General features: G+C 41.7%; 1 protein-coding gene across 1 annotated transcript in view; it reads left to right on the top strand.

Moving 5' to 3' along the window:
- Aknad1 (AKNA domain containing 1) overlaps positions 1–14,103 on the top strand; it is a 37,101-nt gene extending 22,998 nt beyond the window's left edge. Inside the window, 8 exon segments of the mRNA XM_026402783.2 lie at positions 815–906; positions 4,703–4,800; positions 8,642–8,764; positions 8,857–8,958; positions 11,354–11,439; positions 13,104–13,146; positions 13,149–13,240; positions 13,969–14,103. Coding sequence (XP_026258568.2) covers positions 815–906; positions 4,703–4,800; positions 8,642–8,764; positions 8,857–8,958; positions 11,354–11,439; positions 13,104–13,146; positions 13,149–13,240; positions 13,969–14,103 — 771 coding nt within the window.
- The last annotated feature ends 827 nt before the right edge of the window (positions 14,104–14,930 follow it).

Below are 14,930 nucleotides of genomic sequence, written 5' to 3'. Positions count from 1 at the left end.
CACCACATAAATAAACAAAACAAAAAAAAAGATATTGTATCTATCTACAACTAAAAATATTTTTTTTTTTAAAAAAGTGATGTATAGGACCAGGGATGTAACTCAGTGGTAGAGTGTTTGCCTTGCACCCTAGCATGTGCGAGGCCCTGGGTTAGATCCCAAGCACCCACCCCCATAAAAAAAAAAAAAAAGATGTTAACATGTAGAAGACATAAAATCAATCATTTAGGGCTCTGAACAGTACCTAAACCTTTTTTGTTTTAATTCATAGTTAAATGGATTTTTTTTGAAGAAGCTTTTAGAGCTCTACTAACCTGTGATCAGATTGATAAGATTTTAAAATTACCTTCCAGGCTGGGTGTAGCTCAGTGATAGTGTGCTTGCCTGGCCTGCACCCTCGGTTCCATCCCCAGCACTGCAAAAATAAAATTATCTTCCAAAATTTGTTCATTCTCTGGTAGAGGGTGAGATAATTTGAAACAAAGGAGGAAAAAAAAAAAGGCAGGGGGGTTATCTTCTTATCTGTACCCTAGACTTAAAACCTGTCTTAAAGAAGAGAAGCCCAGCCAGGGTAGAGCTTCCGTTCTTAACACCTGGGCCTTCAGAGGCTCAGACCACACTGACAGACATCAGAACTAAGGATGGGCTCTTTTTCCCTTCCTGATCTCCTTGGGCCTCTGCTTCTCAGTCTGTACAGTGATGTGTGTGAGAATGTCTCCCATCCTGATGTGGCAAGTTCAGCTGGGTCTGAGCAGCAGACTGGGCTGAGTCACATCCTCCCTCACACCACATCTGTGTGTGTTTTGTGGTGCAGGAGGACCCCAGCAGCACCCGGGGAAGGCAGAAACGTGCAGAGATGATGACATCCAGTCCAAGCTGTGCCTTCTGCAGCCGGCTCCTTGAATGGTGAGGGCTTCCTGCTGCTACTTTCCCAGGATGGGTGGGAGGTGTTCCTGGCATAATAACTCCAGTAACAGTGGGTGACAGCTTACTGAAGCTGTTACTGGCATCCTAGGCCAGAGGCCTGACTTCGGGGTCCCAACTAACTGGGTCAGGTCTTGTTACTCATCCCTCAAAACTGAGCAGAAAAGGTTTTAGCGGAAAGCAGGAAAAGAAACTTTAATCAATACTGCCATGTTGGCAAGGTAAAGCGAGATCCAGTGGCTCAGCACTGCCTTCGGGGTGCTGACAGGGGCTTTAGGTTTAAATAGAGGAAGAACTAGGGCAGTGGGTGAGAGGTCTGCTTAATTAAGCAATCTTGGCCAAACTGTGGTCTGGTTGATCATTCCACCTCACTTCTCTGTGAAGTGGCTCCAGAGAAGTCTTTATCACTCAAGGGGGACATTTCCACTTGTTGCTCAGAATATTTATGAGACCCGTGATCCTGGATGGGGGCAAAGACAGGAGACTTCCAGGCGCTGCTTCAGGGGTCTGAAATAGGATGCTGCAAATCTCCCTGCAAATCTGGCCTCAGTCTTGAAGGGGGGCGGACAAGATAGGTTAGGTAAATTTAGGGTTAAGAAACCTTGTATTACTAGATTTTGGATGGGCACTCATTAAGTGATTAACATGCCTACACATAGAGCCGATCAGGGACCTGACTCAAAGTTTTAGATAGCAAAGGAGATAGATGCAGAATAAAGGCAGAGAGGCCAGGCTTGATCCTGCTTTTAGTTACCCACAGGGCAGCTGCAGATCTAGGTAAAGAGTTACTGCTTTTAGCAAAGTTATTCTTTCTAAGTCCCTGTTACAAAGCCATTGGCCAGTTAGTTATAGAAGCAGGGATCTCAGGGCTGGGCACCTTACAAATCCTCTAGCAGTGGCTCTTTACCCAGAGAACATCAACATACCTGGAGAGTTTCTAAAGTAATGCACATGCCCCTGCACACCCAGCCCCCATAGTCTCAACATCTCCAGGAGTGGAGCTCTGGTACGCACAGCATGTTCAAATCTCCCCAGGTGATTCTGGTAAAGCACCCTTGGTGAAGAATCAGAGCTACAGAACAAGTAGGGTGGTCCTGAGGACTATTGGAACATTGCCATATGGGAGATCATTCCCCACACAGACAAGCTCCCTTTCTCTGCTCTCTTTATAAGCAAAAGTCTTCCCTGTAGGGTCCCACCTGTGTCCCCACCACCACATCCCAGGCTACTGGAAGCAAGCCACTTTTCTCAGGCAGACTTCTTTCCATTCCTAAGCGAGAACTCTTCCAGAGCTAACAAGCTGGAAATCATGTAAAAATCCTAAGGAGAAATCCTTGTGGTAGAGCACTTGCCTAGCATATGCAAGGCCCTGGGTTGCATCCCTAGCACCGCAAAACAAAAACCCAAACAAAACTAAGGAGAGATCTTTATGGTTTAAACATCGATTGTATCGATCACAAACAAGGCTTCTGTCATTTGTAGTGTGTCTATGAGTTAGTGACAGGTGCTACTTCCCAGCTCTCTACCACTCAGCCCAAGCTTGGCAAATTTACCTTTGAAAGGTCAAGAGTTAAGGAGGGAGCGGCTATTAAGCAACAACTATTACAGTGCATAATGAACTCTAATAGAAGCAGGTGACAAGGTCTGAAAGACTGAAGTTTCCTGTTAGAAAGCATTGCACCACGGGAATGGGCACTTGTCATGAGTATTTTATTGAGTTTCCAAATCTAAAAAAAGAAACAGCACGGAGTCTATACTAAAAATTACCATGTGTCATCGGGTACAGACCATGACTCCAAACCACCATGCCACTCATCAGCTTTGAGTGCTCCTTTAAATACAAGGGGCACTAATGAAGCTTGCTCACCAAGACATCCCAAGCTTACTATTTTTGCTTGTTGAATCAAAGTCTGGATTTTTTTTATTTTTAAAAAGGTTTTAAGTATAATAAAAATATTTTGACATTAAAAAACACTTTGATTAGGCTTTCAAGGTACTAACTGTTTCTCTTCTGAGTTCTTCATCTAGATCCTACACAATCATGTAAATAACAAGATAGGAACCAATTTTCCAGACTAAATGTGCTCTTTTATTTATAACAGACAAGATAGAAAAGCACAAACAAATGTAAAATCAAACCCAGTGAATCCACTGCTGGGGAGTGATGAAGAGATAGGCATAAACTATGAAATGAAATCTTGGTAAATCATACAATACTCAGAGTTATTAATTGCAGGGAGCACTGTACACCCTTCGCTGTTAGATCACATTGCTCTATGATGGGATGTGTTCTTTATGAAGTTTGCTCACGTGCATACTATTTTCAGGGTATTTTTAACTTGTTACAAATGTGTAGATAAATATACACATTTTATTTCTCTATATACATATTATTTATCTAAATGTAAATGCCAATAAACATAAAATGTGTATCCCTTTATGTTATTTCTGGCGCAAAAAAAAAATTTGGATTTAAGTTAGGCTGGAGGTGCTCATCTGTAATGTATAGGCTGAGGCAGGAGGATTGCTAGTTCAAGACCAGCCTCAGCAACATAGCAAGAGCCTGTCTCAAAATAAAAAATAAAAGGGGCTGGGGATGCAGCTCAGTGGTACAGTGCCGCTGGCATTTAACAGAATACTTTAGTTACTTTGTCTTGTTGAAAAACTTCTTCTCCTGTCCTTGGCCATTAAGTTTGACCAAAAGACTTCAGTGCACAAAGGAGTTTAAAAGAAGTAGAAAAAGTCATGTGTTAGACTGTGTTAGACTGCACTCACTTGAGTGAGATCCAGGTTTTCCCCTTTGGTGAGCAGATGTTCAAATGCCCCACAGGCAGAGGGTGGAGAGAAAAAATTAGGTGTGAGAAAATGTGTGACTCAAGAGGAGAGCATGTTTTCCAAGAGGAGGGAAGGGGCCTGGCTTCCCAGCCCAACCCCACCAGCTCCAGACCCAAGCCCTGCGTCCCCTCCACCAGCAGCCCATCCAACACTCATGCCTTGCCTCAGTAACACCCGCACTTCCTACCCCAGGCCTGGGCCTCTCGTTGTGCCAGGACATCTTGGCAAAGCGCCACATCAAGAATGAGCAACGTTCCCTGGGGACTACTACTGTATCCCAGTGGCTGAGCAAAAGCTTTGTTAAAAACTGTTTCCTTTGGAGGAGTTAGTTAGAATTTCTTTGGAGGAGGGAGGCCCACACTACAGACAGGTCGGAGAAGTCTCCTGATAAATGCCAGTTGTATTTCTTTTTTTTCTGATGCCCCCTGGTGGCCTTATAAAACTAAAATGAACTCCACACTGCCACAGCCTTTAGCCCTACACACTGACAAATCCCACTTTGCTGGACTTCTTGGATACATTCAGCTTGTCCTTAAGAGCCAAAGCCATCTGACTCAGCGCTGAGGGATTGCATAGCTTCTTTCCCAGATAAGAATTGATTTTGAGGCATAAATATGAGGAAAACAATTTATACACTTCCATACTTCAATTTTCTATTTTGTATATGTGTATATGATGATTAGGTATCATCCTTTATGGAACAAAATATTCATTTTTAATGTTTTGTAAATATATTATTATCAGACCAAATTGTGCTGGGTGCAATTTCTAACAGGGAGGCTCTCAAACAGAAGGGCAGAGGGGACCTCTATGTTGAGGATGACCGGCTTCTCCTACATTGTTCCGGGCTCTGATATATTTAACATTTCAGTTTACTAGTACTTTTTCCTTTCTCTATGAGAAATAAACTAAAAGTTTCTGGGATATTATGCACCTTTTTTAGGAAGCAAAACACAGAGAAAAAAGGCCACAGACAGATGGACTGTGGAAGGCTTTCAGTTGTCATTCATGAAAAGGCACTGCGCCAACGTTCAACTCTCGGTGAGTGGAGGGGCTGCGGCTGTGGGTGCTCAATCTTTGGGGTTCTTCATTATGGGGGATCTGGCCGCAGCTTGCTATCTGCCACTCAAATAACATTGCTCTACACTAAGGTGTTGTATGTGTTTTTTTTTTTCCAAATGTGAAGAATAATTGAGTAGATTTTTAAAAAGATGTGATTAACATGTTTATAGCAGCACAATTCACGATAGCCAAACTATGAAACCAGTCTAAGTGCCCTTCCATGGATGAATGGATTTTAAAAATATGGTATGTATGCACAATGGAGTTTTATTCAGATATAAAGAAAAATGAAAATCATGTATTTGCAGGAAAATGAATGGAACTTGAGAGCATTATGTTAAGTGAAATAAGTCAAACTCAGCAAAAGTCGTATGTTTTCTCTCGGATATGGAAACTAGAGAAGAAAAAGGAAGGTGGAGGGGTGGGATCTCGTGAAAATCAAAGGGAGATCAGTGGGGCAGAAGAAAGGGACCAGGGAGAAGGAAGAGGAGAGGGAAAGGGAAATACTGGGGATTCATATTGGCCCAATTATATTGTTATATCATGTGCATGTATGAATATGAACAGCAAATCCCACATTATGTACAACTATAAGGCATCAGTAAAAAATGTGGAAAAAAAGATGTGGTTAAGTAGGATGAAGTGCCAACACCTGTTTCTAGCTAGAGTCACAGAGGAATCTGGTCAATCTGTCCATCTTTTGCCCAGCATGACCCATAACTGTCCGTGGGAAGGTTAACAGCATCACGGGGGTTGCTACTGACTTGTTCAAACATATTTCATAGAAGCAAATAAAGTTAGAACTGGCAGGAGACCCAGAGGGCACAAGTACATGGAATTCAATGATTTTAGTCTTCAGACCCTTTCTCCCAGGCTAGTTTAAGCAGAGATGCATTCCCTGGCGGAACTGTCCTGGTGAATGAAGAGGCGGGGCCAGAGGCCTGCCTGCTCAGGCAACTCCTGAGCTTGAATGTCGCTGCTGGAGCCCAACTTGGAGGAAGCTGGAGGCCAGATGGCTGGTGTGTGCAATCACACACCCTGTTGCCAGAGCCTTGCCTTCAGCTCCGTATTGTTAGGTCACTCTCCATTCTGATCTGGGCTCTCTGTGATGGTACATTTTTCAATTAAGAGGTCTCATGGATTAACACTTAATACCAGATGCTATAACAGAGTAGGGGTTTTCAAGCTGTGGTCAGAGGGCCTCTGGGTTCCCTGAAACTCTCTCAGAGAGGCCATGCAGTCCACCCCTTTTCCAGCAAGGCCAATATTGTAACAGATTGATGGAGATACATCTGTGGAATTCAGCTGCCTTCTATGAAGCCAGACCTTTAATTTGCCAAAATATAAAATAATAGCACTCTTCTCATTTCTAAAACATTTGGAACATAGTTTATTTTTATTAAAAACATGTTACTTTGTTAACATAAGCCTATTATTTTATTTATTTATTTATTAGAGATACAGTCTTGCTGTGTTACCCTGGCTGGCCTTGAACGGCTGGGCTCAGGTGTCTTCCTGCCTCAGCCTCCCAAATAGCTGTGACTATAGGCACAAGCCACAGAGCTCTGCTTATGGTTATTTTCGGTGATGCTGGGGATTGAACCTAGGGCCTCTCACATGCTAAACAGCTGTTCTAACACTGAGCTACACCCTCAGCCCTTATTATTGTTATTATTATTATTATTATTTTAAATTGTTCTTAGCTGTAGAAGGACACAATACCTTTATTTTATTTATTTATTTTTATGTGATGCTGAGGATCAAACCCAGTACCTCACACATGCTAGGCAAGCCCTCTACCACTGAGCTACAACCTCAGCCCTAATCCTTATTATTATTATAATAATTTTGTGGGGCAGGTACTAGGGATTGAACTCAGGGTACTCAACCACTGAGCCACATCCCCAGCCCTGTATTTTATTTAGAGACAGGGTCTCACTGAGTTGCTTAGCGCCTCCCTTTTGCTGAGGCTGGCTTTGAACTTGCGATTCTCCTGCCTCAGCTTCCTGAGCTGCTGGAATTACAGGCTTGTGCTACCATACCTGGTCTTAGCCCTTATTATTTTTAAATGACATAATAAAATTTAAAAAATGTGTCAGTTCAAAACTATTTTAAACAAAAAACCCAGAAGCATCCATTCAGTCTTGGGAAATCTGAATACAGAAATTATTTGCAATTTATATATCAAGACATCTCTACCAATTCATCCTCAGTTGACTGAATGTTGTATGATAGCTCTTCTCCAAATCAGAAGGATATATTTAACTTCAGGTATATAAACTGGCATATATTATGTGGTAGATTTTTAAAAATCCCCACAGAAACACATGTTGTATAGTGTCCTCAATTGTAAAAGTGTGAAAGATTCTGAAATCAAAAGTTTGAGAGCCATTGATATAGTGTCATTTAATGATTACAACACTCCTTTAAAGTAGGAATTATTATCTTTAATAAGGAAATGAAGGCTCAGGGAAATTAAGTGGCTTATCAAGGTCAAAGAACTAGTGTGATTGGTTATCCATCATTGTGTAATCATGTATCCCAGAATTTAATGGCTCAAAATAATGAATCTAAAATATCTCAGTTTCTGTGGATCAGGAATTTGGGAATGGCTTAGCTGGCTCAGCTGGCTGGCTCAGGCTCAGGCTCACACAAGGTTACATTCAAACCTATACCAGGGCTGCAGTCATCTGGAGGATCAACTGACACATGAGGAGCTGCTTCCAAGGTGGTTCACGCACGTGGTCATTGGCAGGAGGTCTTAGCTCCTTGCCACAAGAGCCTCTGCAATAGGCTGCTTGCAGGTCATGACATGGTGCCCAGCTTTCTCTGGAGCAAGTGATGAGAGAGAGAGAGAGAGAGAGAGAGAGAGAGAGAGAGAGAGAGAGAGAGAGAGAGGTGTGGAAGCCTCAATGTCTCTTATGGTCTCGTTTTGGATGTTATAAGCCATCATCACTTATTTGTTTGAATTGAGTCACTAAATCCAGCCCTCCCAGGGATGAATTAGGCTCCTTTATTTCCCCCTGTGGTGCTGGGGATGGAGTGCTAGGCAAGTACTCTACCATTGAGCTACACCTCAGCCCAGGTTCCATCATTTAAAGAGAGCATCAAGGAATTTGTGGACATATTTTCAACTATCACAGCTAATAAGTACCAGAGTCATGTTTAACCACAGGCGTTCAAACTCATTCCATTGGTGATTCATACTTACATGCTCCCCTGTCTGGCCCTGTGCTTTCACGCTCTGGCCCTCCCTGGGGAATTCCACCGCCCAGCAAGTTCTAGATCTGCACCAGGCACTTGAGCTCTCTGCTGCTACCTAGCCTCTTAGCTAAGAGAGTCAAGTTATCACTCAGATTCTCATGGACTTATGAATGCCACATACAGGAAAATTATCTTTTCAGTTGTGTAGATGACAAAACAAAAGCTCTTGACCATAATAGAGTCTGAGTTTAAGAATATGGATATATCAGGGTAAGTCTAGGGAAAAAAAACCAAACAAACGTACAAATGCAACATTGCCTAATTCACTGGGTCAAATTCCCACTCAACTCAGTAGACGTGCATCTATATATGTACTAGGCACATCTTGAGACTTTCATTATCAGATCTGTCACTTACCAAAATATCTCTGTTGTCAGAAGAGGATCCAGGATGTTCCTTTCCTGCTGACAACATCCCTTGGAAACACAGCCGAGGAGGTGAACACTTTGGTGTCTAATGCATGCCCTGTGTGTTACAACCCTACTCTCCACACCACATTTAATGACTATATTCAAGAAACTCACACCTCCTTTGTGTAACTTGGGCTTTTTTTTAGGTTCTGACACAGAACCCAGGTTCTGTTCTGGTTCTGACACTGGGTGGCAAAGGAACAAATGTGAGGACTGCGGCAATAATATTCTTAACTACCAAAACGTCTGCAGTAAAGAACCACTGAACGGTGAGACCAACTTGGGGGCCTCTGCAAGGCTAAGTGTAGTGAGAGCTGTTGTTTCCAAGCAATGAATTGCATTTGTAATCTTTTCTTCTTAGAATTTTATTATAGGTACAACACCCCAGGACAGAATTACTTAAATCATAGCAGAAAAGGTGCCTTTGTCCAGTCTTCAGATGAAAATAAAAATTCTTCACCTCGTAAGTACATCACCTGCAGGATCCTGTCTGTGTGGGTTGCCCATGTGACATTGGCCACTGCTTCTCCCTGGAGAGCCTTGCCCTCTCCTCTAGTCTGCTGCCCAAGTGTCCTGCACTCACCTGACACTTCCAAATTCAGCCCTACACCTGGGTGGCAAGAGGACAGTGGGGGGTGAGAAATATAAAATCCTAGCGATAAATGACTTTGAAAGTTATTGTTACACCAGGGCAAATCAGTAACAAAGCATAAATGTTTGCTGAACAAATGACTGAATAATCGCCACTATTCAGAGTGGCTACAGCTTTTAAATATATCCTTTCTAAAAGTATGTAGAAAAAAATAGACCATTTTTATATTTCTTAGACATCATATAGCTCATTTTCAATGTGAAATTTTGCTGTCTTTCAAGAAAATTAAAATCCCACATTTATTTATAAGGATGACTAAGACATGGCTCCTCCCTCTCAAGGGGTTTCCAATTACAGAAAGGAACTTATATGCACATAAGGAAAGTTCAAGGCAAAATGTGGTGCGCCCTGGGAACACGAAGGACGAAGGACGGAAGAAAATTCCTCTTGTTTTACCCTAGTGACAGCCACATTTAATTCTCTCACAGGGGCCACATCCTTTCCTTCATCCCTTCAGAACTCTTCCCCTGGGGAAAGGAGACCAGGGAGAATTTTCTTATTTTTCCCTATTGCTAGTGCTCAATTAAACAATGTCATTTACCTGACTGACCTTAGCTGTGTCTCCCCTACTCACCGCCAGCTGCCAAATCCTCCAGTGAGATGTATTCTCTCAAACTGAAAGTCACTAAGACCCTGCAGAAGCAGATTTCTTTACTATCTCCTCAGTCTTGGGAACTGTTATTCCAATCCATGTATGAGGAATACACCTGAGCCACTGAGATGTGATCTTGAACTCCCTTAGTAAACACAGTGGCTAAGGGGGTAGAAGTCACAGTGACTAAGAGGGTAGAGGCAGCTTTTTTCCGGTGTTGGAAAGGAACTTTCCAGTAATTGGAGCTGATAGAAAACGGAGTGGGCTGTTACAGGCCTTGAGCCCCAATCTGGGAGACAATGTATGTTGTCTGATATTATAGATCCGTGGACTAGACTAGAACTGGATCTGATGACCCTGTGGGCTTTCTGAGTTTCTATGTTTCCACAAAATCCAAAGTTACATTTGGAGACCACCAAAAAATTATGATTGAGCTCATTAGTGCCTCCGTTCATCATGACCCAATGCCAGGTGGTCAGCATGACTAAAATCTGGACTTTTTGGCTTCTGTCCTGCCTTCCATGTCTGAGGGACAATCCCTTCCAGTTTCCCTTGTCCAGTGGGACCCTCTGGATAGAAGCGAAGCCTGGCTACTAACACCAGTGAATACAGCAGGAGACCTGGGTTGAGAAAGCAGGAAGATAGAGAAAAGAGGAAGAGAAAAACAGAGAAAGAATGGAGAAGAAGGGACCTCAGCAGATTTGCTAGCTGATGGCTTGTCCCTCTTCCTTTTTCTTTCTTCCTATCTTTCATGGTGACTTTCCTACATACTTCTTTTTTAAAAAATATTTTTTAGTTATAGTTGAACACAATACTTCTATTTCATGTATTTATTTTTATGTGGTGCTGAGGATTGAACCCAGGGCCCCGAATGTGCGAGGCGAACGCTCTACTGCTGAGCCACAACCACAGCCCCCCTACATACTTCTTTTCTGTTTAGTCTCAAATTATCTTTTTGATGTGTGTGTGTGTGTGTGTGTGTGTGTGTGTGCGCGCTGGGGATTGAACCAGGGGCACTTTACCCCTGAGCTACATCCCCAGCCCTTTTTAAGTTTGATGCAGGGTCTCAGTAAATTGCTAAGGCTGGCCTTGAACATTGGCCTCCTGAGTTGTTGGGATTATAGTCATGCACCACCATGCCCAACTCAGAATTGTGTTAACATAAAATTGCTAGTTTTTGACTCCTAGATTTCTCTGAAGTTGGAGAGGATTTCAGGAACTTCCAATCTCCTGGAAGCTATTATCTCTCCATTTATCAGATAAAGTAGTTGAGCCACAGAAGTTGGACAACATGCCCTGGTTAACAGCAAACACCTAAAGGTGTTTAGAATCCTAAAGGATTCTAAACTCTTGGTCTCTTGTCTGTTAATAGAATTCCTTTTAAAAGTTGCCCTTCTTTTCATGAATTCAGAAGACTTGATAGAAAATTTCTTGTTTTCTGTGTTTCCTTTATTTACATATTTATTAAAATTTTATGAAATATTTTATTCACATTGAAAAGTTCAGGAAATGATATACATCATCATCTGGGAATTGTTTCGTTTTCAAATGAAGTTTATTTAATTTGGGGGATCATTTTTTGCTCTCAATTTAATCATAGCTAATCATTTTCAGTTTGTCCAAAACCAAAAAGGATCTGTTCCCAGAGAGTGAATTCAAAATTCTTTCAAGGTGAACATGAGCCCACACCTGGAAAGTAAGTATCATTTTGTTATTACTAAAAGTCATGAAATTAGCTATCATTGGTTAGATGCATACAATGTGTTTATCTGGGAATGATGGGAAACCAAGGAAGAGAGTTTTGTAATGTTTTAATTCACTTTGAAATAGACTAGAGGAGCCAAAGGTGGAACAAAGAGGCCAAATAAAGAGGCTAATGCAATGATCCAGGTGGGACAGTGGTAGTCATGGAGACAGAAGTATATGCATTCAAGAGGCAGAACCAATAGCAAGCAGGGTGCCTAATAATTCAGTTCTGCGATCAGATCAACTCAGTCTGAATCTACTATCCACTATCATAGTACAGCATAGGGCTTAAAAATGTAGTCTTTGAAGACTTCTGGGGTTTCCATTTTGGTTGTGCCCTTTGGCAGGTTATTTGACTTCTCTGTGCCTCTGTTTCCCCATATGTAAAACAGGGAAATCAATAATAGTGCAAATTCATTGAGGACTGAGTCAATACATTAAATATTGAGAATGGTACCCAGTTCATAAAAATTACTAAGCAAATGACAGCTGTTATTAATATTATTGAAAATGATAACTGGACACAGGGTAAAGCCCATGCTCTTCCCACTGCACCACCGCCCACTGCCACCCCCAGCCATTTTTCATCAGCTAGGAGACCCTGATGCAGAATGGACAACACTTATGTGGAGGTCAGATCCAATGTGCTAAACAGCAGAACCAACTAATGTTAATGTGGTAAGGAAAGAGGGATGAAGGGAGGTTCTGAGGTCACAAGTATCTGAAATAAGTCTTTTTGGAGATGATATTGCTCCTAAATGCAAGTACCAAAGTAAGGCTTAGTAGAGGGATGAAGCAAGGATGGACAGGCAAGTCTATATGGCAGCTCTCAGGGCTACTTTCTCATGGTTGAGAAAAGCATCACTACTTGCATTGCCCATCATACATGCTATGCGAATAAACCCCCTAGTTATGAACAATACAATGGCCCTGCCAGTCACCCAGTGCAGACTTCGGGCCATCCCTCAGCAACAGAACCATAATTAGAATGTAGTAGTCTAGGGGGGCCTATTGACTTAAAGAGATGCTTCTTTTATTTTTCTACCACCTCAGCTTCCTTACTGTGTAAGCTCATTGGTGCTAGAATAAACTCTATCCAAGGTGCCTATGGTTGGCCATTTTATATGTGTATTTGTTTTATAAATATTCAGGGTATAAGACTGGTTCCCCCAAAAATGAAAATGAGGTAAAAATCCCTTTGGAGTCTTGCCTGTCTGTTTCAAAGAAAAAGGAGGCCAATTCTAGAAGAACTGTGCCCTCCTGATCATGGCAACAACCTTGTTCCGAAGTCAGCTGTGGTTGGTGGTAAGTCCACAGGACAAACAAGAGCTATGAAAGGCTGTGTGTGTGTACACACATGTATGTATCGTCCCAACCTCTTGCCCCCAAAGAGCCTTTGTAGTAATAGTTGTGCACAATATCTTTATTTTATTTTACTTATTTATTTTTATAAGGTGCTGAGGATCGAACCCAGGGCCTCATATGTGCTAGGCCAGCGCTCTACCACTGAGCCACAACCCCAGACCCCAAAGAGCCTTTTATTAAACCAGTGCTGACTGGAACAGGAGGGTTATGTGAGGGTGGCACAAGTACCAATGAATGTGTTTTTGCCTTCTAGAAAGAAATCTAAAATCTTAAGACTTTCATGACCTACAGCTCAGACTTGCAATACCTTTACTCCTTTTTCACTCCTTCAGGATTCCTGGAAGCAAATCCTTATGTGGCTTTAGTGGCTCCGAAGAAACAGAATCTAAGGTGAGGACTTAGAAAAAAGGTTCTAGAATCTTGCAGCTCATAAGTTTAATCTTAAAACTACAGAACTATTAGCTTTTAAGTCATTACAGTATAGGTTTTCAGAAAATGCTCTGTTAAAAGCATTTTGTGCTCAGTACTAACCTAGAGACCTGCCATGTGGTTTGTATCATTCCTAAATTGGTTCCAAAGGACATTTCCTGGAGAAAGTGTTTTGTGGGTGGTGCCTATGCTGCAGGATTCCCCTGGCCCAGGCTTGAAGGTCTGGAGTGTGTTCCAGGGACACTGTGGTTAGGGTTGCCAGCAGTTTCCTATTTTCAAGCCAGTAACACTTATCCTCAGGCCACTTTCAGATGTTCCACATTTGTGCACTGTCTCCCTGGGTGGTCTCTCAGTGGTATGGCCCCTAATTGGGACCCCTTCAATGCCCCCTAAGAACTTTTCTTTTTTTCTTTCTCTGCAGCAGGGAAACAGACCAGCAGGTTGCTGACCTCACCCTCTGATTCATGCTCATCCGTCACACGTTGATCTTTTCTCTCTCCCTTTCCCTAACAAATATATTCCATCTGACTGGTTTCCTAGGAAACCAACCCTCAAAAACAGAAATAAACTGTGTGGAAAACAGAATGCTCCAAAAATTCCATCTTGCCATGTTTAATAATGAAAGAAGCCAATTACCAGAAACATTAGTAAGCTTATGTAACTAAAACATGTGGACTTTTCCTCTGTAGATTTTAAACTCGGCTTTGGATCATGCCCTAAAGACAGCAACCATTTTGAAAAAAACTACTGATCAAATGATTAAAGGTATTGCAGAAGATCTTGCCAAAGCAGAGAGATGGAGGAATCAACTGAAATACTACTAGTTCAACACAAAGTAACCAAGAGTTAAAAAGATAAAGAAAACTTGATCTGCCCCCCAAAGTATTTCACTTATTACACAATTGAGAAAGATTATTTTCTACAGGAAGCACCAAAACCATAAGAAGTGGTCAACAAAGTGTTTAAATGAAAACAAAACAAAACAAAACCCTCTGATTCTTAAAAAATCAAAAGCAACCAACAAATATTTATATTAAATAAATCTATGTCCTTCCTAATTCATAATAAAGAAAACAAAATGAAATAAAATCTACTTTCACCTATTAATAGTATGGAAGAAATTAAAGTTTGAAAAAACTTTGTCAGTGAAGATGGAAACAAATGGGTGTTCTCATACAACGTTGATGGAATTATAAGTTGGTGAAGCTTTTTTGGAAAGCAGTTTGTTAATACAGATGATCCTCCATTATGAAGGAAATTTTACATCCTGATAAACCTATAGTAAACTGAAAATACCAAGTAAAAAATGCATGTGAGGGACTGGGGTTGTAGCTCAGTGGTAGAACACTTGTCTAGCATGTGTGAGGTGCTGGGTTTGAATCTGGGCACCACAATAAAAAATAAATATTGTGTCCATCTACAGCTAAAAATATTTTTAAAAAATGCATGTGAAACACCTGACCTACCAAACATTGCTAGCCAGGCGTGGTGGTTCACACCTGTAATCCCAGTGACTTGGGCAGCCGAGACAGGAGAATTGCAAGTTCAAACCCAGCCTCAGCAACTTAGTGAGGCCCTAAGCAACTCAGTGGATCCTGTCTCTAATAAAATATAAAAAAGGGCTGGGGATGTGGCTCAGTGGTTAAGTGTC

This window comes from Urocitellus parryii, chromosome 11 (assembly GCF_045843805.1).
Source record: "Urocitellus parryii isolate mUroPar1 chromosome 11, mUroPar1.hap1, whole genome shotgun sequence".
Taxonomy (NCBI): Eukaryota; Metazoa; Chordata; class Mammalia; order Rodentia; family Sciuridae; genus Urocitellus; species Urocitellus parryii.
The sequence above is the reverse complement of the archived record's forward strand: the minus strand, read 5'-3'. Positions and strand labels throughout refer to the sequence as shown.